The following is a 27,044-nucleotide window of genomic DNA, read 5'->3' on the forward strand; positions in this document are numbered from 1 at the left end:
ATACATAAGTGAAATCCTATGGTATTTGTCTTTGACTTATTTCACCAATCATACTACCCTCCAGGTCCATTCATGTTATCAGGAATGGCATGATCTCATTCTTTCTTATGGAATTAATCCTTTATCATGTATATATAACATATCTTCTTTTTTTATTTTTTTTATTTTTTTATGATAGAGAGAGAGAGAGAGAGGCAGAGACACAGGCAGAGGGAGAAGCAGGCTCCATGCACCGGGAGCCCGACGTGGGATTCGATCCCAGGTCTCCAGGATCGTGCCCTGGGCCAAAGGCAGGCGCCAAACCACTGCGCCACCCAGGGATCCCTATAAAATATCTTCTTTATCCATTCATCTATTGATGGACACTTAGGTTGCTTCCAATATTGGCTTTTGCAAATAATGCTGCAGTAAAATAGGGGAGCACATATCCTTTTGAATTAGTGTTTTGTTTTCTTCAGGTAACACCCAGTTGTGGAATTACCAAATCATAGGGTACTTCTACTATTAGGGTTTTTTGTTTGTTTGTTTGTTTTTAGGAGAGAGAGGGGGATGAGCAGAGAGAGAGAGGGAGAGAGAGAATCTTAAGCAGGCTCCATGTTCAGCTCTGAGCCCAACGTGGTGCACCAATTAACATTCCCACCGTCAGTGCACCAGAATTCCCATTTCTCCACATCCTTGTCAACACTTGTTATTTCATGTCTTTTTGTTACTAGCCATTCTGACAGGTATGAGGTGATACTGTGGTTTTGATTTGCATTTCCCTAATAATTAGTAATATTGAGCTTTTTTAAAAAGTAAGCTCTACTGAGCCCAATGTGGGGCTCAAATTCATGACCCTGAGATCAAGAGTTGCATGCTCTACCAACTGAGCCAGCTGGGTACCCCATGTTCAGCATCTTTTCATGTGTCTGTTGGCCATCTCTTTGTCTTTGAAAAATGTCTATTTAGATCTTCCACCTATTTTTTAAAATTAATTAATTAGTTTAGTATGAGTAGGGGGAGGGGCATAGAGAGAGGGAGGGAAATTCAAGCATACTCTGTGCTGAGCATGGAGCTCCATTTCACAATCCTGAGATCATGACCTGAGCCGAAAGCAAGAGCCAGATGTTCAACTGACTGAGCCTCCCAGGCACCCCTGCCCATTTTTGATTGGATTGTTTTTTGTGTATTGAGTTGTATGAGCTCTTTGTAAATTTTGAACATTAACCCCTTATCAGATATATCATTTGCAAATATTATCTCCCATTAGGTAGGTTGACTTTATGTGTTTTCTTTCAATTGCTGGTTTTAAAGTTGAAATTCTTGAGCCATTGATTGACCAAGTACTGATTTTATGCTGAATTTCTCATGGATAGAACCATGATAAGCTATGGGGGAAAATTATTTCAGACTTTTGACTCAGATGCTCCAGGATTATTTATCAAACAGATTAAAGGAGTAGATATAGGGTACACATTTGTGAGATTTTCCCTATAATTTCAATGTCCATAGAAGTGCTTTTGTAGTTACCTTTATATATATTTCTAGTTTGTTAGCATTTTATGAAGGAAAAAATAGTCATGGAAAGGTTATGACGTACAGCCATTGAACTTAGTAAGAGGCTTCAGTTTTGAGGCCTGAGTTTTGCAGACTATTTCAGTGAAGTGTGTTTCTGTATTGCTGAATGAGGAAGAAAGATATTTCCTTGTCACTGAAGCAATGCCAACATGGTTTATTACTGGAAAGCTTTAAAAGAGTGTATTATATACTTATCAGCCTTGCTAAGTGAGTCTACTGAAAATCATTTAATGATTTTTAGAGTATTGTTGAATAGTGCTTTAATATAGTGCTGCCCCACGGGGTTATTAAGATGTAGACAATAAAAGCTTCTATTTATTAATTATTATATTGTGCCAGGCACTGTGCTGAGTGGTTTATATGTGTATTTTCATATCAGTACTGTGAAATTTCACAAATGAAATCAACAATGAATGAGGCAAAGTAATTGGCCCCAGATCTCCTTTGGGAAATGAGAGGCTTGGGCAGCCTGGGTGGCTCAGCGGTTTAGTGCTTGCCTTCAGCCCAGGCATGATCCTGGAGACCCGGGATCGAGTCCCACATCGGGCTCCCAGCATGGAGCCTGCTTCTCCCTCTGCCTGTGTCTCTGCCTCTCTCTCTTCCTGTGTCTCTCATGAATGAGTGAATAAAATCTTAAAAAAAAATCCTTTCATAAATTTTATAGAATTCTTTTTTTTAAAGATTTTATTTATTCATTCATGAGAGATACAGAGAGAGACACAAGCAGAGGGAGAAGCAGGCCCCATGCAGGGAGCCCAACGTGGGACTTGATCCCGGGTCTTCAGGATCACGCCCTGGGATGAAGGCGGCACTAAACCACTGAGCCACCCAGGGATCCCCATATTCTTATATACCTCAGCCCCAGGTGACAACTACTCTTATTTTCTGTTTCTATAGATTTGCATATTCTAGACTTTTCATATAATGGAACCATACAGACTATTGTCTTGTCTTCTGGCTTCTTTCACTTAGCATTATGTTTTCAGGGTTTATCGTTGTTGTAGCATGCATCTGTAACTCATTCCTTTGCATTGACAAATAGTATTCCATTCCATGGATATGACATATTTTGTTTATCAGTTGACAGACATTTCTATTGTTTCCATCTTTTGGCTTTTGTGAATAATGTTGCTATGGACACTTGTGTAAAAGCTTTGTGTGGACATATGTTTTCATTTCTCTTGGGAAGATGGTGTCATATATTAACTCAATGCTTAATTGGAGGAACTGCTAGACTGGGTTCCAGAGCAGCTGTACCATTCTGCATTCCCTTCAGCAATGTATGAGGAGTCCATTTTTTCCCACATCTTTACCAACACTTGTTATGTTCTGTCTTTTTTATTGTAGCCATCTTCACGAGTATGAAGTACTCGTTGTGGTTCGTTGTGGTTTTGAGTTGCATTTCCCTGAAAAGTAATGATGTGGAACATCTTTTCATGTGTTTATTGGCTATTTGTATATCTTATTTAGAAAAAGGTCTATTCAGAGAGCCCATTGGAAAAAAAAAAGAGAGCCCATTGGATTATTTATCTTTTCATTACTGAGTTGTAAGAATTCCTTATATATTCTGACTAAACAGTGATCAGATATATGGTTATCACATATCAGATATGTGGTTTACACATATTTTCGGTCAGTCTTTTTGCTTTTCACCTTCTTGGTAGCATCCTTTGAAGCACAAAAGTTTTAAATTTTGATGAGGTTCATCTTGTCAATTTTCTCTTTTATCACTTGTATTTTTGTTATTGTACCTGGGAAATCATTGCTTAGCCCAAAGTCACTAAGATTCACTCCAGTGTTTTTTCTAAGAGCGTTATAGTTTTAGCTCTTACATTTAGGTCTGTGATCTACTTTGAGTTCATTTTTTTTGCGTATGAGGTGGGGGTCCAACTTTACTCTTTTGTATGTGGTATATCCAGTTGTTCTAGCACCTTTCATTGAAAGACTGTTCTTTTCCCATTCAGTGGTCATGGCCTCTGTTTTGCAAATCAATTGACCATAAATGTTAAGGTTTACTTCTAGACTCTCAATTCTGTTCCATCAATCTACAAATGACCCTTGAACAATGTGAGGGTTCGGAGCACCAACCTCTGTGCAGTGGAAAATCTGCATATAACTTGACTCTAAAAACTTAGTAATAATAGTGTACCAAAGCTTTACCAATAACATAAACAATTGATTAATACATATTATGTATGTTATATGTATTATGTACTGTATCCTTACAATAAAGTAAGCTATAGGAAAATGTTATTAAGAAAATCATAAAGAGGGGAAAGCAAATTCCCAATACCATAATACATATATCCACATATGGATGGACCTGCACAATTCAAACTCATGTTATTCAAGGGTCAATCATATATATATCTATCCTTATTTTGTTCAATTCTAATTTAATTCTTTTGTGGTAGGATAGCATACTTTGATTTCAGTTCTTTTAAACTTACTGAGATTTATTGTATAGTGTATTATTTGCTCTGGAAATTTTTGCATATGTGCTCGAAAAGAATGTATATTTTGCTCTTATAGGAGTGTTCTGTAGATGGCCATTAGGTCAAGTAGGTTGGTTGTATTGGCTAAGTTTTCCAGATTATTTTTGATTTTCTGTCTAGTTCTGTTCATCACTGAGAATGGGGTATTAAAATCTTCTACTGTTATTATTGAATTATTTCTTTCCCATTTTGTCATACTTACAGATGTCCCTCCTTGTCTCTAGGAAAATTTTTGTCTTGGGTTGGTTTTTAGAATTAAGAAGACTGAGGGAACACTCATTTCCCCATTCCTCTTAATTGTTTCTTCTTATCCTTATAGTTTGGGAAACCAGGTGACTAAACATGTTAGAATTATTATACCAGAGCAGCACTATTGGTTCCTCTATTTTTATATTAGGGTTCTGAGTAAGAATTAATTTTTAAAAAGAGGTTATGCAGTTAAAAATGTTTGAAGGCTTTTTCCAACTTAAATTCTCTAGTTTTATCTATTTTTGTCTGCTTAGAAGTCTTTTTATCTTACTTATGGATCATTGCTCTTGAGGTTTCTGGATAAATGACCGTTAATTAAGTGAAGTGAATAATATTATTCTTACTTAAGAATATCTCACCTAAAATGTTTACATTTGAGGAATATGAGTAAAGGGCATACTAGATCCTCTGTATATTCTTGCAGGGCTTCCCCCCCCAAGTCTAAAATTATGTTAGAATAAGTTAAAGAGAAAATCTCTACCTCACTGAGGCATTGTTAGATGCTTTTTCTCACTTGGAGGCAATACTCGTCTTATTAGATGACTTTCAAAGTGTATTGATTTGTCAGTGTAACCTCAGCACCTTTTAGCTCTGGTATTAATTAACAATTATATCCTAGTACTGTCATCTGATAGGCAAATTTCTGTGGATTTTTATAGATTCTCCTTTTGCCTCACAACCATATTCATTTAGATAGTAAATCTTGTATTTAGTATTTCCTTAACATGTCTGGAATCTGCCCCCTCTTGCCACTATTTTCATTCAAACCTCAGCATCTCTTTCCGGGATTATGGCAGTAGCTCTCTAACTGGTATCCCTATTTTACATTGTATGGCATAGAAATCTTTGATGACTACTGCCTCTCTGTCCTCATCTACCTGCTTCTAATAGGTGAGTAAACTATTCATGGTACCACTCATATACGCTTACTCCACACTGTTTCATGACTTTGCTTGTGATCTTCCCTTTGCTTGGATCAGCTAATTTTCTTTTTTTTTTCTTTTTTTTTAATTTTCTTTTTTCAAGACTCAATTTGTGTATCTTTTCCAGGAAACCTTACTTAGAGTATCTGACTTCAGATTTTTGCATGTAGATATCCAGTAGTCCCAGAACCATTTGTTGAAAAGCTGTTCTTTATTGAATATTCTTGGCACCCTTGTTGAAAATTAAATTGACCATGAATATGTGGATTTTTTCCTGGACTGTTTATTTTTGCTCTGCTTATGCCATCCTTATGCCAGTACCACACTGTCTTAATACTATAGCTTTGTAGTAGGTTTTAAAATTGGGAAGTATGAGTCTTGCAACTTTGTTCTTTTTCAAGATGGCTTTGGTTTTGGCTATTCTGGGTCCCTGGAAGTTTTATATGAATTTTAGGATCAGCTGGTTAATTACTGCAGAGAAACCATCTGGAATTTTGATAGGACTTGTGTAAAATGTATAGAACAGTTTGGGGTGTTTCTCCTCATTTTGTTATAGTTCAGGGAGGTTTTTCTTCAGGTTTTCAAATTTGATAGTTCTGTATATTCTTTTTTTTTTTTTAAAGATTTTATTTATTTATTCATGAGAGACACACACACACACACACAGAGAGGCAGAGACACAGGCAGAGGGAGAAGCAGGCTCCATGCAGGGAGCCTGACGTGGGACTCGATCCCGGGTCTCCAGGATCATGCCCTGGGCCGAAGGCAGGCGCCAAACCGCTGAGCCACCCAGGCGTCCCAGTTCTGTATATTCTTGGTTTGACATGACAAATTGTGCCTTTTAGGGCACATAACGTGATAAAGGTATATAGGCTTAACTTTGTGATGCATGTTTGTGGTGAGAAGGGAAGAATTTTCTTATTGATAGTTTACCATTTTTGAAAAACTTTTTCTTCCTTATAGGTTCACACATTCATTATGGAAAGTTTTAGAAAATACAAGAAAGCAAAAAGAAAAATGTTCATAATTCCACCATTCAGAGTTAATATAGTGTGTACGTGTGTGTATGGAAGCTTGTTGTATGTATTTCTTTTTTCATTTAACCATATAACATATAGGGAATTTTTTTCATCTCACTAAAAACTGCAGTTTTTTTTTTAACTTTTTTTTTTTTTAAGTAGACTCTGTTCAACAGATTCTGTTCAACTCTGTTCAACATGGGGCTTGAACTCATGACTCTGAGATCAAGAGTTGCATAGTTTACTGACTGAGCCAGCCAGGCACCCCAGAATTGCAGTGTTTTTTTTTAATGCTATGTCACATCTCATTTTGGTATTTAAACCTCTATTAGGCTTATGTTTAGGATAGTTTTTCCAAATTGTGTTGTAGTTAAATCTTTGCCCAGATTCTTGACTATTTTCTTTTAAAAGATTTTATTTATTTATGAGAGACACACACAGAGAGAGGCAGAGACATAGGCAGAGGGAGAAGCTGGCTCAATGCAGGGAGCCCGATGTGGGACTCAATCCTGGGACTCTGGGGTCACGTCCTGAGCCGAAGGCAGACACCCAGGCATCCCGGTTCTTGACTATTTTCTAAGCAAATTCCTATAAATGAAATTACTGGTTCAACAGGATGCATAGATGCATATTTTTAAATCTTTTTTGCCATTTTTTGGGATACTGTGTTAATATTTGGCAGCAGTTTCTTTCTGCCAATATCTGAAGATAAGCTCATAAACAAGTATTTGCATTATTTGAAACTACCATTAGATGTTCATAGCAGCATTATTCACAATAGTCAAAAGGTAAAACAAAACAAAAACAACTCAATCCATTTACCAGATGAATGGACAAACAAAATGTGGTATATCCACATGATGGAATGTTGTTAAGCCTTAAAAATGAATGAAATTCTGATACATGCTACAACGTGAATGAATTTTAAACATTATGTGAAGTGAAATAAGCCAGACACAAAAGGATTCATACAAAATATTGTATGATTCCACTTATATGAAGTACCTAGAATAAGCAAGCTCATAGGGACAGAAAGAAGAATACCGATTACCAGAGGCTGGGGAGATGGGGAATTTAACAGATACAGAATTTCAGTTTGGGATGATGAAAAAATTCTGGAAATTGTGAATGTACTTAGTGCTACTGAATTGTACACTGAAAAAATGGTTAAATTTGATATTAAGTATACTTTACTACAATAAAAAATATTACTACTGGATTAATTTCAGAATTTTAGATAAAAACCACTTTTTTGGTGGTTTATTTTATGTGTTTATGTGTTTATTTTACTTATTGTGCGTTACCTACCTTGTAGCTAGGTGAACTCGGGGTTTGGATACTTGTTTTAAATATGATAGACTGGGATCCCTGGGTGGCTCAGCGGTTTGGTGCCTGCCTTCGGCTCAGGGCATGATCCTGGAGACCCAGGGTCGAGTCCCACATCAGGCCCCCTGCATGGAGCCTGCTTCTCCCTCTGCCTATGTCTCTGCCTCTCTCTCTTTCTCTGTGTCTCTCATGAATGAATGAATGAATGAATGAATGAATAAATAAATAAATAAATAAATAAATAAATAAAGTCTTTAAAAAAAATAAATATGATAGACTGATAGCTGGTGCTGAGAACTAAGTTCCTAACCAACATTTATGCAATATGAAGATTTACTGAGCTATGTATGCCAAGTAGTCTGCTGGGCACTGAGGACTACAGTGGTAAACAAGATAAGACGCAGTCCCTGGAGTCTCCTGGTTGCTAAGGTTGGACAGAATAAGAACAAACTTCTTATTAAGAAAAAAAAAGGATTAAACAATCAGGTGACTTGTTTTCTCCTTAATGATTTCCTTTGTGGGGTGATTTTAAAATATCCTTTTCCCCCTTTCAGGTTGCTATGGAAACATAAGACTACATAAACGGAAGTCCGTTCTGATAATTACCTGAGATGTAACTGGACTAAAGAGTGGAACAGGAAAAATTGTAGTACCAACCTCAATTACAATGGCTACTGATTCAGGAGAGCCAGCTAGTACAGAAGATTCTGAGAAACCTGATGGAGTTTCACTGGAAGACAGAGCTCCTCGGGTTGTAGCAACTTTAACGGTGGAAGCCAGACTGAAGGAAAAAAGTAGTGCTTTCTCTGCTTCTGGGGAAACTACAGAAAGGAAAAGATTCTTCCGAAAGAGTGTCGAGATGATGGAAGATGATAAAGTTGCTGAATCTTCCTCCAAAGGTGAGAGAATGAAGACCGCAATAAATATGCCAAGAGTGGAAAAGCTTCCGACAAACGTGCTAGCAGGTGGACAAGAAGTCAGATACGGACAGTGTTCAAAGGCAACCTCAGAGTCCTCAAAAGATGGTTTCAAGGAGAAAAATGAAAAGGAAATAGAAGAAGAAGCAGAAATGAAGGCTGTAGCTACTTCTCCTAGTGGCAGGTTCCTGAAATTCGACATAGAGCTGGGAAGAGGAGCATTTAAAACAGTATATAAAGGATTGGACACTGAAACCTGGGTTGAAGTTGCTTGGTGTGAGCTGCAGGTGGGTATATAGTCTCCTTGGTTTTAATAAATTTCAGTTTTAACAGGCCTGGCCTTCTGAATGATCCAGGATTAATATATATCATGGATTAAAATAAAATGAAAGGCTTGTCCCCCACCTTCCTGAAATTATGCTCTTTTCCTGGATATTCTTAGAGCCCATGGCAGTCTTTTTTCCCTCCTGTTGTTTTCCCTTCTGTTTTAAAGGGGGAAACGTCTATGAGTGTTTTCTTTGGGAAAATAACCCTAATTTATTAACCTTGGTATGTCTCCAAAACTCTTGAGGTCTCACTTTGAAAACTTTTAGTAAATGTATGCTTTTAGTTAGTTGATTGTTGTACTAAGTATTTGGGAACATGATATGTCAGGGATATATTTAGTGTGATACATCCCTTTTCTCTTTTTCTTTCAACAGTTTTTTTGGGGTTTACATGGTGTTTTTCAGAACAGAAAATGTTAAGCTTGATTCTTGGAGGACTTCTATTAATATAAACTTGTCTGTGCTTTAAATTTACCTCAAAGAGGATCTCTGGAAGAAATAATCACCAGAACCTGCTGAGTGAGGTAGTCAACTGGAATGTGTTTAGAAAGGAGAAATGAAAACAACAGAATAGTTGAATTACCTAGATATTTGGTTCCATAATATTTATGTGGTACTTTTAACTAATGAAAGACTAAATGGGAACAGAACATCATACAGAAATTCTATAAGAAGAATTGTTTTAGGCAGATGTAGTTCAAATATAAAGAAAACCTTTGTGACCTCAGTCAGCCCATGGGAAATGTCAGTGTTCACATGAGATGCTTAAAATTAAGATTGAACAGAGCAAGTCACTAAGTACAGGTTTTTGTTATTCACATTCCAGTGGTCTCTGTTCATGTTGATGTATATGTAGGTGCTGTGATTTCACACATTCTGAATTTGCTGTAGGTTGCCATTTATTATTTTTTTAAGATTTTTTTTATTTATTCATGAGAGACACAGAGAGAGGCAGAGACATAGAGGGAGAAGCAGGCTTCTCACAGGGAGCCCAATTTGGGACTCAATCCTGCCCTAAGCTGAAGGCAGACTCCCACCGCTAATCCCTGCTCATTGCTATTTAGATAGGTTGAAATTTAGTCCAGGTTCCTGCATTTCTAGGGAGCTTTTTGTTTAACAACATGGTTTTGAAACTTCACTGTTTATAAGTTAGTGTTTGTTTCATATGCAGATTCCAGAGCCTATTGTCAGAGGTTCAGATTCTGTAAGTCTGGGACGGGAGGCAAGACTGCAGTTTTAACAAGCTTTTTAAGTGCTTTGAATGTAGAAAGTCCCTTAGCTCTCTGGAATGCAAGTTAACTAGCAGTCAAGCCATTCTAGTAGTTCTTGAAAGATGTGTGCATCTGTGGATTTGCTTGGTTTTCTTCTCCCTCCCTTGTTCCCCTTTCAGAATTTTATAAGGTCTGTGTCAGTAGAAATATTAGGTCATGTGAACAAATAAACATCAAAATCACCTGAAATTCCACTTTTCTGAGGATACTTTTAAACATTTTAGTTTATATCTTTCTGGGCTCTCTCTTTTTTTTTTAATTTTATTTATTCATGAGACAGAGAGAGAGAGAGAAGCAGGCAGAGGGAGAAGCAGGCTCCATGCAGGGAGCCCAGAGCGGGACTCTATCCCGGGGACTCCAGGATCACGGCCAGGGCCAAAGGCAGGCGCTAAACCGCTAAGCCACCCAGGGATCCCTTGGACTCTTTTATTTTTCTTCAAAAATGTATATATGACTATTTTTTCCCCACAAAGTGGGATTGTTACTATAAGGTTTTACAAAACCTTTTCTTTTTACTTATCATGAACATTTTTCAGTACCAGTAATTGTGAATTTACATTATTATTTTTAATAGACACCCTTATAAGTTATTTAATCAGTCCTCTATTGTTGGACATCCTGAATTTTCTCCAGTATTTCACTATTATAAACATGGTTGTGATCAACATCCTTGTAGATACAGTGAAAATTATGTACATTTTAATTTCATCTCTGCATTGTGATATTGGTAATGCTCATTTTTTAGTGATGCTCTGTAAATTGGGGAAATAATTTCCATTCACTTGGTAGTAGGATACATAGTAAAAATATGTCAAGTATTTTGCAAATTGTATAGCCATGCTAAAGGATGCTTAGGTAAAACTTAAAATATTCTAGTGGTAGAGACTGCTTAGGGGAGTGCCTTCTATCATTCACCTGTGGAGAGACTGAAAGAGCCCATAAGGTCTCACTATTCAAAGTATTCAGACCATACTTTGAATAGTGATGCCCTGGACCAGCAGCATGCACATCACCTGGGAGCTTATTAAAACTACAGGTTCCTATGTCTCATTCCAGACCTACTGAATCAGAATCTGCTTCTTAGTGGCATCCGTAGGTGATGTACACACAGTAGGCACAGTATGTTTGAAAAGCCCTGAAAAAAGGTATCAGTGCAAGAGCTAGCTGATCAGAGGAGGGGTTCCCTTGATACACCAACATGAACTTTATATTATATCATATATACTGATTCCTGATATCTGGTCCAGACTTTCCAAATCAGATTCTCTAAGAGAGAGGCCCCAGGACCTTATTTTTTTGAAAGTTTTCCAGTTGATTGGACACATAGCCAGATTTGGGAATATCTCATGTGGAGCAAATGTTGTAAATATATAAAATACATTTTAATTTGCATTGAGAACAATTGCAGTTTTCTATTCTGAAAGGAATGTCAGAATTAGTGGATTTAATCGATACAATTTTTAGACATAATTTTCTGCATATTTGGAATTAGGAAAAACTAACTTGAGTACGATGCAGTTTGTAATGTATAATTTCTCATATTTTTTTCACAAAGTCTTATTATATAGTTAAACAATTTTCTAGAAAAACATCCCAGTCAATAATTTAAAGTATTCCAAATTCTTCCCCGATCTTTATGTGTGTGTCTGTGTGTATAATACAAAGAATGAGTATGTCTATACTTTTGTTATCAATTTGATATGTATTTTCTATTTATTAACATCATTAAAATATTTAAACTATATTTTATTGCATTTATAACACCTCTTGCTTAAATCTTCCCTGAAATTAGGCAGTTCTTTTCTTTTTTTTTTTTTAAATTTTTTTAATTTTTATTTATTTATGATAGTCACACAGAGAGAGAGAAAGAGAGAGAGGCAGAGACACAGGCAGAGGGAGAAGCAGGCTCCATGCACCAGGAGCCCGATGTGGGATTCGATCCCGGGTCTCCAGGATCACGCCCTGGGCCAAAGGCAGGCGCTAAACCGCTGCGCCACCCAGGGATCCCCTTTTCTTTTTTAATCTTATTTTTTGCATGTTCGATTTAATAGCTTAACAAAAGGCTTTTATACCTTTTTCTCTTAATGGTATTCCCCCCTACTGTGGATATTTGAGCCTTGTGTAGCAGTTGTTAAAAGCTCCATGTACATTTGTTTAGAATACATTGACCTTATGGCAGTGCAAAGAATCGTGCGAGAGAGATTTTACTGCTGATATTTGACTTTGAGGATGTTAAACAAACCAACCCTTTGATGATATAGGTCAGATTTAGGATTTGGCTGTAAACATCTGCATTTCAACACTTTGTCATATTTTATGGTCTCTATAACTTGATTTATGCTTTAGTGGAAAGGCTGATCTATTGTTCTTTGTAAAGAACTTGGTAAATTGGTAATTTAACGTGAGTCAGGGCTATCAGTCATAAGTGCTGTCTGGAAGACTATTTTAGTTCATAATGTTGAAAGACCTGGTCAGATGTTACTGAAAGGCTTGCTTAGTAACTCTTAGAAGGAGTCAATCACAACAATTTGTAATATTTTCCTCTTGCACTAACAACTTGAAAATCAACAGCACTCTCCTTTTACACATGGAAATATAACCGGTTTTAAAATTGTGGAGAAACTTATTTTTCCATTTTAATTTCATTCATTATCTAAAAGCACTTTGGGGAAGTATATTTTTCAATACCAGCCCTACAGTTAAATGTAAAATTAGAATTAGATAACATGAAAACAGCTGAATTTCTAAAAGAAAAATTTTAAAAAATATATGCTAGAATTTCTGTTTCTGAATAAATATTGTGGTCCAAAGTATTCACTCTGGGATACTTTTGCTATTTTGCTCTCAAAATATTTTTTATGGTCTTCTTGGAAACGTTTCCAGATTCTCTTTGAGCCACATAAGAAAATGCTTCATTACATATAGGCACACCCAAAACAGTGATATTCAGTTTGATTCCCCTCTCTCTTCATCTGACCTTGCCCTCAAAGTGGAATACTCTCATGGACAAAGAAGATTCCATTGAAGGGAGGAGAGATAAAGCTTGCTTAAATATATTTGTTCTAGTCTCTTTGTTTAAAAACTGGTCACGTAAATTTATCAAGTATAAACCAAAGGCAGATGTTTTCATAAAATGACAAAGGGTAAGAGTGGCAGGAGACAGACTTGGTCTGGGAAATATCATTTATATTCTTGGTTCAAAATTAATTTTGAGCTAACTGATGGCTAAAAGAACAAATTGATATATCTAGTAGACTGAATAATTTTGCACTCCAAAGATGCCCATGTCTTAATATCTGGAATTTATTAATATGTTACCTTATATTGCAAAAAGGACTTTGTAGATATGATTAAAGATTTTGTGGTGGGTAGATTACCCTGAATTATCTGGGTAGATCAAAGATAATCATAAGGGTCCTTATAAGAGAGAGGAAGGATGGTCATGGTCTGAAGGAGATCTGATGATGGAAACAGGTTGGAGTGATGTGATTGATGGAAGTGGGCCGTGAGCCAAGGAACGTGGTCAACCTTTAAAAGCTAAGAAGGCAAGGAAACATTCTTCCTTAGAGCATGCAGAAGGAACACAGCCTTGCCAATACCTTCATTTTATTCTAGTGAGTCTCGTTTTGGATGTCTGATCTTCACAAGTAGAAGATAATAAATTTGTGTTGTTTTAAACCACTAAATTTATGGCAATTTGTTACAACAGAAGTAGGAAATGAATGCAATACACACAGCTGCCATTCATCTGTCCATTCATTCAACAAATAAATATTCAGTTCTACAATGTGTTAGAACTGTGCTAAGTACTAGGGACATAATAGGGAGAAAAAGCAGACACAGGCACTATTTTCATAAAACTTACAATAGAGAGAATTTATAGTAAGAAGGCGGCTTAGAGGGGCTCCCTGGATGGCTCAGCAGTTTAGTGCCTGCCTTGGGCCCAGGGTGTGGTCTCAGGGTCCCGGGATCGAGTCCCGCATCAGGCTCCCTTCATTGAGCCTGCTTCTCTCTCTGCCTGTGTCTCTGCCTCTCTCTGTGGCTCTCATGAATAAATAAATAAATAAAAATCTTTAAAAAAAAGAATGCGGCTTAGAGATTAGAATTAGTGAAAAGATCAAAGGGCTGTTAAATATAGATTTTTTTTTTGAAGGGAATAGTAGGGTTGGGAGTATCGGCAATGTGGTACCACTCCTTTACTACTTCATTTTCTTTTTTTAACTTTTTATTTTGAGATAATTTGCTACTAACTAAAGAGTTGCAAAGGTAGTATAGAAAGTTCCTGTATGCCACTCACTCAGTTTCCCCTTATATTGATATCTTAACCAGAGAACATTTATCAAAACTTAAGAAATTAAAATTATAATAATATTGACTGAATGAAGTACAGAACTTATTTGGATTTCACCAGTTTTCCCACTGATGTCCTTTTTCAATGCTGTGATCCAATTTAGGATCCTACATTGCATTTAGTTGCTACATCCTCTTAGTCTCTTCCAAACTGTGACAATTCCTCAGTCTTTCCTTGTTTTTCATGATATTGAACTTTCATTTTTTTTTAAGATTTTATTTATTTATTCATGAGAGAGAGAGAGGCAGAGAGGAAAGAGAGAGAAAGAGAGAGAGAGAGGCAGAGACACAGGCAGAGGGAGAAGCAGGCTCCATGCAGGGAGCCCGATGTGAGACTCCATCCCAGGACTCCGAGATCACGCCCTGAGCCGAAGGCAGACGCTGAACTGCTGAGCCACCCAGGTGTCCCTCATGATCTTGAACTTTTATTTTATTTTATTTATTTATTCATGAGACACACACACACACACACACACACACACACACAGAGAGAGAGAGAGAGAGAGAGAGAGAGGCAGAGACATAGGCAGAGGGAGAAGCAGGCTCCATGTAGAGAGCCCGGCGTAGGACTCGATCCTGAGAGTCTTGAGCCAAAGGCAGAGGCCCAACCGCTGAACCACCCAGGCGTCCCTGATCTTGAACTTTTAAAGAGTATTGCTCAGTTATTTCATAGGATGTCCCTTAATTTGGGTTTGTCATGTTTTTTTGTGATTAGATTTAGGTTATAAATTTTGGGAAGAATACCACAGAGGTGTTACAACTTTCTCAGTGCATTGTAGCAGGGGGTACGTGATGTTGGCTTATTTTTTATTTATTTTATTATTTTTTTCCCTCTCCTTTTATTTTTTTATTGGAATTCAATTTGCCAACATATAGCATAACACCCAGTGCTCATCCCATCAAGTGCCCCCCCTCAGTGTCCATCACCCAGTCACCCCCACTCCCCGCCCACCTCCCTTTCCACCACCCTTTGTTTGTTTCCCAGAGTTAGGAGTCTCTCATGTTCTGTCTCCCTTTCTGATATTTCCCACTCATTTGTGATGTTGGTTTAGATTATTGGTGATGATAACCTTGGTCACTTGGTTAGGGTGGTGTCTAATAGATTTTTTTCTATTGTAAAATTAATATTTTTCCCTTTGTAGATTAATAAATATATTGGGAGTAGATACTTTGAGACTATCAGGGCCTGGGCCAAAGGCAGGCGCTAAACCACTGAGCCACCCAGGGATCCCCTCCATTTATCAAAATTAATGTTAATTGAGGACTGTATGAATACCTGGATAGGTACTTAATTTGAATATTTTATTTAATCTTCACAACAATTGTATGAAGTAGAGATGACTAATTTTCAGATGGTGGAACTGAGGTTTAGATACATTAAGTAAGTTACCCAAAACGGGAGAGCAGGGAGTTGTATTCATCAAGTGTGTATAAATGCGTATAAAACATTTACATAGATGATTTAAGAATTTCCCCCTCAGTTATTTGAGTAGATAATTCTTTTGTTTTTAATAATTTTAGAATACACAGTTTCATAAATGGACCCTGTTTAAAATACAGTTCTTTTTTTTTTTTTTTTTTAAATTTTTATTTATTTATGATAGTCACAGAGAGAGAGAGAGAGAGAGAGGCAGAGACACAGGCAGAGGGAGAAGCAGGCTCCATGCACCGGGAGCCCGACATGGGATTCGATCCCGGGTCTCCAGGATCGCGCCCTGGGCCAAAGGCAGGCGCTAAACCACTGCGCCACCCAGGGATCCCTAAAATACAGTTCTTAATTAAACTACTAACAATCAGGGGCTACTTAATAGTGTCATTTAAGAACACTCTCTGGCTTGGGGCCTCTGAGGAACAGTTTAATGGTTGGGTTGCCTTGGCTAAATGTCTGGCCTTCATCTCTATCAGTGTCCAGAGATGGTTGGACATGTTGGTGAGACTGAGTTGTGCTAATTCAAAAGCCTAAATCTAGGACACAAATTTATTAATTTAGAATGAGGAGTACAGTTGGTAGGTCAAATGGTCTAGTTGTTCTATAGGCTAGGTACATGGGATGCTAAATTATAATCAGAAACTGGCTAGGTAAGAAAAGAGTCAGAACAAAGGAACTAGAATTCCCTGTGTGTGTTCTTTAGCAAGACAATAGAGCAAGCACATGAACTGTTTGTTCAGGTCCTGACCGGATGAGGACATCCTCTTTGTTCAATGGTACTGGAAAACGAGTGAACCTGGTTCTGTATTTGGTTCATTCCCCTTTCGGTGTGCTTTTTTGATGTGCTCTACCATTGATGAGCACTTTTTAAAAAGGTATCAATACTGTTGCTGTCTAAAAGCTGTAAAATGCTAACATGGCCAGGCTATAACTATTACATGCTGATTTCATGATTAGTACTTTGGTGTTACCACTTGCAAATTATCATTGTCCTAGTGCGTGTTTATTTCATATAGCTTTAGTTCTAGGATGCTATGCTGTCTCTCCAAGGAAAGTGGCTGTGAATGAGGTGTCTGCAGTCATTGCTGTGAATACTGCTTTTGAGAGGTGAAGTGATAAACTAGAAAGTGGTCAGGATTCAGAATATGGCAGAGCTGGGTTCCAGTGTTGCCTGTGCCAGTTGGGTACCTCGGGCAAGCTAAGCAGCTTAACATTTTGGAGCCTTCTTTAAAAAGAAATGTAATATTTTTGATATGCAAAAGACAATAAAGAATAACATGATGGAAATTTTGTACCTACTGCTCAACTTGAGAAATAAAAATGCTGAGGATCAGAGATAATGATTGTAAAATGTGGCACATGTTTGAGTGTTCAATAAATGATAGTGATAAGATATTGAACAGCCTCATATTTATTCAAAATATTCATTGATAGACTGCTTTTTAAGTTAAGCATCATTTCAGAGCCTTCATTGTGGTTTTCCTTATTTGAACAAGTTACAATACAGCTTTTATAACATTGTTGATGACTTCTTTTTTTTCACCTTTGCAGAAACAGCCACATAGCCACTGACCTGGTTATGTAGTTCATTGTTGGTGTTTGCATTAAGAGCCATAGCTGATAAGGCTATAGTTTACATATTGGAAATGAAATGCTTCTTTTTTTGCTTTGTTTTTAAGTTTTTATTTAAATTCCAGCTAGTTAACATACAGTGTAATATTAGTTTCAAGTGTACAATATAGTGATTCAGCACTTCCATATAACATCCTGTGCTCATCACAAGTGCACTCCTTAATCCTCATCACCTATTATTTAACCCATTCCTCCACCCACCTCTGGTAACCAACAGTTTGTTCTCTAGTGATGAGTCTATTTCTTGGTTTGCCTTTTTCTTTCTTTTTTTCCCTTTGCTCATTTGTTTCTTAAATTCCACATACTAGTGAAATCATATGGTAATTTGTCTTTCTCTAAAATTAGCATAATACTCTCTAGCAGCATCCATGTTGTCTCAAATGGCAAGATTTCATTCTTTTTTATGGCTGAGTTATATTCCATTGTATATATATTCCACTGGCAGGTTTACTTTTCACTCACTGAATTAGAAGTGGATCTTGGAAGATCTTGGCCATCCCTTTTCAGTGGAGTTTACCTCCAGCAATACATCTGGGATAGCAGTTATAATTCTGCAAAGTTGTTTATTCCTAATGCTGACTACCTTTGATTCCTAGGATCAAAGGATAAGATGGAGTAGTTTAGTTTGGCACATGAAAGACTTGTATTCTAGTAATTTAATCAGAAGGCATCAAAATGTATTCATTATTCTTCAGAATAGATCTGACCTATCACAAGTAGATGACTTCCAGCTAATTATAGGGAGATTTAGGACTTAATTAGTCATCTTAAGTTAGATAGAAAAGCATAAGTACTTATTTCCAGGTCTCTTCTAAGTGTAGCATTCTTTGCTCTTGTTCTTAAAGTTTCTTAGCTCTTTTAGCATTTAAAAAAAAAGTTCAGATGCAATTGACATGTAACATTGTGTAAGTTTAATGTGTATGATACATTTATATATTGCAATATGATTGTTATAGTAGCATTAGCAATTTATCATGTCATATGTTTATCATTTCTTTGTGTCGAAAACAGTTAAGATTTAGTAGCTTAGCAACTTTGAACTTTATAATTAATCTTCAGAACTTATTTATTTACTAGTTGTATATTTATATCTTTATTTTTTATTTTATTTTTTAATATTTATGTCTTTTTTATATATATTTATGTCTTTAAACACCATCTCTCACATTCTTTCCTCAACCCCCTGGTAACCACTCTTCTACTCTCTGTTTTTACAAATTAATTTTTTAGATGCTACATTTAATGATATCACACAGTGTATCTCAGAAGGATATCTGCACACTGATGTTCACTGTAGCATTTTTCACAATAGCCAAGGTATGGAAACAACTTAGGTGTCTATCAGCAGATGAATGGATAAAGAAGAGGTGATACACACACACACACACACACACACACACACACACACACACACACACTGGAATATTATTTAGCCATGAGAAAGAAGGAAATCCTGCCATTTATGACATGGATGGACCTTGAAGGCATTATGCTGAGATAAGTCAGATAGAGAAAGACAAATAATATATGAGTTCCTTAACTCTTTTTTTAAAGATTTTATTTATATATTTGAGAGAGGGAGATCACTCATGAGCAGGGGGAGGGGCAGAAGGAGAGGAAAAGGGACAAGTGAATTCCTCATTGAGTGAGGGCCCTGATGCAGGGCTGGATCCCAGGACCCCAGGATCACGACCTGAGCTGAAATCAGATGCTCAACCAACTGAGCCACCCAGAAGCCCCTTAACTCTTCCTTAAAATGACTTTTTTTTGTTGTGGCAAAATATACACATTAAAATTTATCATTTTAGGGCGCTTGGGTGGCTCAGTTGGTTAAGTGTCTGACTATGGATTTTGCCTCAGGTCATGATCTTAGGGTCTTGAGATCGAGCCCCACATTGGGAAATAATTCAGTGGCATTGAATGTATTCAATTCAGTGGCATTGAGTATATTCACATTGTTGTACAACTACTACCACCTCCCATCTCCAGAACTTTTTATCATCCCAAACTGAAACTGTACACCCATTAATCAGTAATTCCCCCTTCCTTACTCTCTCAGCCCCTGGTAACCACTATTCTACTTTCTGTCTCTATGAATAAGCCTATTCTAGGTATCTTGTAAAAGTGGAAAGTGGAATCACACAATATTTAACTTTTGTGTCTGGGTTATTTCACCTAGCATAATGCTTTTAAGTTTCATATATGTTATAGCATGTATTAGAATTTCATTCCTTTTTAAGGCTGAATAATATTCCATTGTGTGTGTGTGTGTGTATACACACACTACATTTGTTTTATCTATTTTTGTTGCTTCTTCTGGCTGTTGTGAATAATGCTATTAAGAACATTGGTGTAAAAAAAAAGAACATTGGTGTAAAAATATCTGTTTAAGTCCCTGCTTTTAATTCTTTTTGGCATGTATCTAGAAATGGAATTGTTGGATCATATGGTAATTCTATGTTTAATTTTTCAGGAATTGACATACTGTTTTCCTCAGTGGCTCTACCATTTTACATTCCTACCAGCAGTGCACAAGGGTCTTCACATCCTTGCCAAATCTTATTTTCAGTTTCTGTTTTATTTTGTTTTTTTAAATAGTCATCCTAATGGATGTGAAGTGCTAGATTATTCTGGTTTCGATTTGTATTTCCCTAGTGACTGGTGATATTTTGCCTCTTTTCATGTGCTTCTTGTTAATTTATATTTCATTCTTTGGAGAAATATTCAAGTCCTTTACTAATTTTTAAATTGGGTTGTTTGTCTTTTTGTTGTTGAGTTGTATGAGTTCTTTATATGATCTGAGTATTAACTGCTTATCAGATATATGAATTGCAAATATTTTCTTCCATGCTGTGGATTATCTTTTCATTCTCTTAATAGTGCCTTTGATGTTCAAAAGTTTTAAATTTTGAGTAACTCCAGTTTATTTTTCTATGGTTGACTCTGCTTTTGGTGTCATATCCAAAAATGCATTGTTGGGCCCAAAGTCATGAAGCAGTCCCCTCTGCTTTCTTCTAGAAGTTTTTATTTTTAGCTCTTATGTTTAGGTCTTCAACACATTTTGAATACATTTTTGTATATGATGTAAGGTAAGGATCCACCTTCATTTTTTTTTGCATGCAAATACCCAGTTTCCCCAACCGTTTGTTGAAGAGACCGTCCTTTCCCCATTGAATGATCTTGACATCCTTGTTGAAAATCATTTATTTGACCATATATAGAAGGATTATTCTTGGTTCTGTAGTCTATTCCACTGATATTTTTGTCTGCCCTTATGCCAGTATCACACTGTTTTGATTACTCTAGCTTTATAGTAAATTTTGAAGTGAGGAACTCCAATTTTGTTCTTTTTCAAGATTTTTTGGGTATTAGGTCCTTCGAGATTCCACATGAATTTTAGGATTTTTTTTCATTTCTGCAGGAAATGTTATTGGGATTTTGATAGGAATTACATTGAATTTGCAGCTCTCCTTTGGCATTGACACTTAACAATATTAAGCCTTCCAGCAATTAAATTCCATTTATTTACGTCTTCTTTAATTTTAATGATGTTTTGTAGTTTTCAGTGTTATAAAATAACACCTCCTTAATTAAATTTCTTCCTACATATTTATTCTTTTTAATGCTGTTGTAAATGGAATTGTTTTCTTAATTTTCTTTTTGGGTTATTAATTTTAGTTTATAGAAATACAACTGAATTTTGAATGTAATTTTGTATCCTGCAACTTTACTGAATGAGCTTTAGTGTTTGATTTTGAGTGCCAGGAAAAGGAAGCTTACTACTTATTCATGAAAAAAATGTGATATATTTCTAAGTTAATAGAAATAATAAGTAAAATAGTAAAATATATGAAGAACCTAAAATAAGATGGAAGAAGTAAAATTAAGTATATCCTGTACAAAATCAAATATGTTTGTATTGCATTTACTTGTTAAAAAACTGAGACTGTCAAATGGGTTTAAAAGACAGCCCATAATTGCACTGCTGGGGATTTACCCCAAAGATACAGATGCAGTGAAACGCCGGGACACGTGCACCCCGATGTTTATAGCAGCAATGTCCACAATAGCTAAACTGTGGAAGGAGCCTCGGTGTCCATCAAAAGATGAATGGATAAAGAAGATGTGGTTTATGTATACAATGGAATATTACTCAGCCATTAGAAACAACAAATACCCACCATTTGCTTCAACGTGGATGGAACTGGAGGGTATTATGCTGAGTGAAGTAGGTCAATCAGAGAAGGACAAACATTATATGTTTTCATTCATTTGGGGAATATAAATAATAGTGAAAGGGAATATAAGGGAAGGGAGAAAAAATGTGTGGGAAATATCAGAAAGGGAGACAGAACATAAAGACTCCTAACTATGGGAAACGAACTAGGGGAGGTGGAAGGGGAGGTAGGTGGGGGGGTGGGGGTGACTGGGTGACGGGCACTGAGGGGGGCATTTGATGGGATGAGCGCTGGGTATTATTCTATATGTTGGCAAATTGAACACCAATAGAAAATAAATTTACAAAAAAAAAAGACAGCCCATATATGTTGTTTACTAAAATCATACTTAAGACAGTGTAAAGAAAAGTTAAAATAAAGGTATGAACAAGAAAGAGAGAGGTGTGTTAATATTAATATCTATCACAGAAGCAAGGAAATAAAGCATTAAACAGGATTTTATGAAATTACTTACTTCACAGTTTAAGAAGATGTATAAAAGAGCCATAGGCACAAAAAATATTTTGGCTGATAATTTAAACTAAACCTGTAATGGATTCAAGGAAAATGGATAAACATGTGGCTATAGTAGGAGATTTCAGGTCCTATTATTTCAAAATAGGACAGATCTAGTAGGCAAAAAGAGAATAAACATAGAAGAACTAGATAGTCATTTGATGGCTATATATTACTTTATATCCTTCAAGGAGAATATATATATATTTTTATTAAAAAGTTGGTTAATTATGTGGCCTAAAGAAAACATTAAGTTAAAGAAAAGAGATTTTATATTTTGTATTACTCAGTAAAATTAGAAATAATGAAACAACCAAAAGATTCTTAACTGGAAATCAGAAGTCACACTTCTAGATAAATTGTGGATTGAGGGTCAAATCAAAACTGAAATTATAAACTACCAAGAAAGCAATGAAAAAGAGGACATTACAACAAAATTTGTGGATCATTGCATAAACTATACCCAGAAGAAAATTTATTACCTAAAATGTCTTCATTATTAATGAATAATAACTAGAAGGGATGTTGTACCCTTGAGAGATTAGGGAAATAACAAAATAAAGCAAATTAAAGGAAGAAGGAATTAAAGATAACTGAAATTAATTAAAAAATTGTAAACTTAAAAATATGATAAATTCTACTCATTTTGGCTTTCTGAGAAATGATTAATGAACCTAATAAAGAGGGCAAAAATACATGTGAGAAGTAATGACAAATGAAATATAGCAGTGCTTTGGAAAAGAGTCAAAGAAGTATAAGAGAACATGATGTGCAACTTTGTCAACAAAATTTTTCCAATATTTTCGTATGAGACATTTCAAGTACAGAGCAAAGTTGAAAGACCTGCCTGGGACATCCATTATATCCACCATCTAGATTCTACCTATAACATTGACAACACATTTTAAATCTTAAGTAATGGCTTGTTCTTAAAGTATAATTCAAAATGTACTCAAGAAAGAGTAGAAAAGTTGAATAGGCTGGTTATTATAGAAAGGTGATTTAAATTCTTTTTGTTGTTGTTGTTAATACTGGGACAAGGAAGCACCCAAGAATATGCAGTGCAGCATTGTTTGTAATAGAGAAAACTTGAATCAACCCAAATGTCCATCAGTGGGTAATGGATAAATTGTGGAAGAACTATATAATGAGATACAATGCAGTAGTTAAAATAAATAAACTGGAACTGTTATACATATCAAAGTAGGTAAATACAAAAATGTTATATTGAACAAAATAATTTGCAAAAGGAACAGAACACATGATAACCACCTGTATGAAGCTTTAACACTTATAAAATTATATTGCTTATGGATACAAGCCTATAATAAAAATATTTTTAAAACATGCATGGATTAAAAACCTAATTCAGATGGTTACTTCTGGGATGGGAAGGAAGGGGATAGAATCAAGGAGGGATACCTAGGGGACTTCAACTATGTCTTAAGTGTCTTGTTTAAATGGAAGTAAATTTGTCAAAATGTTAAAATTCAACAAAGCTGATTGTTATACCTTACTCTTTATGTTTTAATTTTCTTGTAATTCAAAAACAGAAAGCGAGTAAATTCAGAGCTCAATTTCTAGGTAACCTTTAAGTGACAAGTGAATCCAATATTAAAACTATTTAACCCCAGTTAATTTCATGAGGCCAGTATAATCTGAATACAAATCCTTATATTGTACAAAAAAGAAAAGTATAGCTTAATCTTACATATGAATATAGATGTTAAAATCCTTAGCAAAATATTAGCAAATAAGACTCACCAGTGGATCAAAAGAATAATGTGCTGCACCTGGTAGGCCTTGAAGATTTTAATAGTTCTGTATCAGGAACCTATCAAGAAACCGTATGATCACATCAGTGGGTGCTGAGAAAACATTTGATAAAATTCAGCAGCCCCTCCTAATTTAAAAATAAAAGTTAAGTAGGAATGTAAGGAAATTACTTCAACATGTTAAACTTTGCAAAAACAAAAACAATAAGCATTGTAAGATGTGAGATAATAATACTTTTAATTAAAATACAATAAAAGGCAGTGATAGCTGTTATCACCATTTTTTTTCAATATTGTGGATGTCTTAGCAAAATCAGTAAGAAAATAAACAGTACTTTGTAAAAGAGATAACTATCTTTTCCTGTTGATGATAGAATGTAATACTTGGAAAATCTCAGTCTCTAATATCTTTTCTCTAGAGAAAGAAGAAGAAGATAGAAGGAAGATAGAAGGTATAGGATGACAAGGTGAAGGTCCAAGCCATAATTTTTATACTTTCTCAGAGCAATGATTGCCTCAAGGCAGCAGAGCAAGACTCAAGCCTTACCCTTCCCACATGATACGAAAAACAGAAACATTACAAGAAAACTGCAGACCAATATCCCTCGTGAACATAACATTAGTACATTAAATCCAGCAATATACAGAAAGGATAACATGTGATGACTGACTATGGCATTTTCCCAGGATGGCAAGGATTATTTAAAATTTGAAAGTGAATGTAATTCAATGTATTAAGAGACTATAGAAGAAAAAAACAATCATTTCAATAGATGCAGAAAAAAACATTTGAAGAAATTTAGTATCCATTTCTGATCAAAACTCAGTAAATTTGCAATTGAAGGGAACTTTCATAACCTGATAACATCCATTAAGAAAAACAACATTACAGCCTGTATCTTCCCCTGCCCTTTACCCATTTTGCCCATTCCCTTACCTCCTCCTCTCTGGCAACCATCAGTTTGTTCTCTGGATTTGTAGGTTTAATTTTGCTTTTGTTTGTTTACTCATTTGTTTTGTTTTCTAAATTCCACATATGAGTGAAATCATGTGGTATTTGTCTTTCTGAGTCTGACTTATTCCACTTAGGATCATACCCTCTAGGTCCATCCATGTTGTCTCAAATGGCACAATCTCACCTTTTTATGTGGCTGCATAATATTCCATTGTGTAATATACACCATGTCTTCCTTATCCATTCCTCTATTGATAGACTTAGGTTGCTTCCATATCTTGGGTATTATAAATAATATTGCAGTAAACACAGGGGTACATGTATAGTTTTGAATTACTGTTTTAATTTTGGGGAGTAAATACCCAATATTGGAATTATTTGGTCATTATTTTTATTTTTTTGAGGAGCCTCCATACAGTTTTCCAGAATGGCTGCACCAATTTACATTCCTTCTAATAGTGCTTGAGGGTTCCTTTTTCTCCACATTCTCACCATCATTTATTTCTTTTCTTTTTGTTTATAGTCATTTTGAGAGATTATGGTGATATCTCAGTGTGATTTTGATTTGTATTTCCCTGATAAAGAGTGATAGTGAGCATATTTTTATTTGTTGGCCATCTGTATGTCATCTTTGGAAAAATGTTCAGATTCTCTAGCCATTTTTTAAAAGGATTTATTTATTTGAGAGAGAGCATGCAAGTGGGGAGTGAGGGAGGAGGGGCAGAGGGAGAGGGAGAATCCCAAGCAGACACCGCACTGAGCATGGATGCCAATGTGGGACTTGATCTTACCACCCTGAGATCATGACCAGGGATGAATTAAAAAGTTGGACATTTAACTGACTGAGCCACCCAGGTGACCCTAGCCATTTTTTAATCTGATTTTTTTTTGGTGTTGAATTACGTGAATTCTTTATATATTTCAGATATTAACCACTTGTTAGATATATCATTGACAAATATCTTTTCCCATTTAGTAGGTTGACTTTTTTATTGATGATTTCCTTTGCTATGCAGAAGCTTTTTATTTTGATATAGTTTCAGTAGTTTATTTTGTTTTTGTTTCCCTAGCTTTAGGAGACCTATCTAGAAAAGTGTTGCTATGGCTGATGTCACAGGAATTACTGCATGTGTTCTTTACTAGGATTTTTATGGTTTCAGGTCTCATTTAGGTCCTTATTCCATTTTGAGATTATTTTTATGTATGGTGTAAGAAAGTGGTTCATTTTCATTATTTTGCATGTAGCTGTCCAGTTTCCCCCATACAATTTATTGAAGAGACTGTCTTTTTCCCATAGTATATTCTTGTCTCCTTTGTCATGGATCAATTGACCATATAAGCGTGGATTTATTTCTGGGCTCTCTGTTCTGTTCTTTTGATTTATGTGGTGTTTTTGTGCCAGACCATACTGTTTTGATTACAACAGTTTTGTAGTATATCTTGAAATCAAATTGTGATACTCCAGCTTTATTTTTCTTTCTCAAGATTTCTTTGGCTACTTAGCGTATTTTATGGCTCCATAGAAATTTTAGGAATTTTTGCTCTAGTTCTGTGAAAAATGGTGGTATTTTGATAGAGATTGCATTGAATCTGTAGGTTGCTTTAGGTGGTATGGGCATTTTAACATTAGTAATTCTTCTCATCTGTGAGCATGGAGTATTTTTCCATTTGTGTCATCTTTAATTTCTTTTATCAATGTTTTATAGTTTTCAGTGTATAGGTCTTTCACTTCCTTGATTAAGTTTATTCCTGGGTATTTTATTCTTTTTGGTGCAATTGTAAATGGAATTTTCTTAATTTCTCTTTCTACTATTTTATTATTAGTGTATAAAAATGTTACCATGAAATTGCTATTTTTTAAAAAAGATTTTATTTATTCATGAGAGGCAGAGGAAGAAGCAGGCTCCATGCAGTGAGCCCGATATGGGACTTGATCCTGGAACTCCAGGATCACGACCTGAGCCAAAGTGCTTAACCGCTGAGCCACCCAGGGATCCCAAAATTGCTATTTAAAAGTATCATTTACAGTAGTACTAAAAAAACTACTTAAGTATATATGTAAGAAAGTATGTGCAGAATCTGTATGC

The 27,044-nt window shown here is 35.7% G+C and overlaps 1 protein-coding gene across 4 annotated transcripts in view; it reads left to right on the plus strand.

Moving 5' to 3' along the window:
• WNK3 (WNK lysine deficient protein kinase 3) overlaps positions 1-27,044 on the plus strand; it is a 159,596-nt gene that overhangs the window by 15,282 nt on the left and 117,270 nt on the right. For all 4 annotated transcript variants that reach the window (XM_077889328.1, XM_077889327.1, XM_077889329.1 and 1 more), the window contains exon 2: positions 8,124-8,773. In XM_077889328.1, coding sequence (XP_077745454.1) covers positions 8,237-8,773 — 537 coding nt within the window. In that variant the 5' untranslated portion in view covers positions 8,124-8,236. The remainder of the gene's footprint in view (positions 1-8,123; positions 8,774-27,044) is intronic.

The sequence above is a fragment of the Canis aureus genome, chromosome X (genome assembly GCF_053574225.1).
Source record: "Canis aureus isolate CA01 chromosome X, VMU_Caureus_v.1.0, whole genome shotgun sequence".
Lineage (NCBI taxonomy): Eukaryota > Metazoa > Chordata > Mammalia > Carnivora > Canidae > Canis > Canis aureus.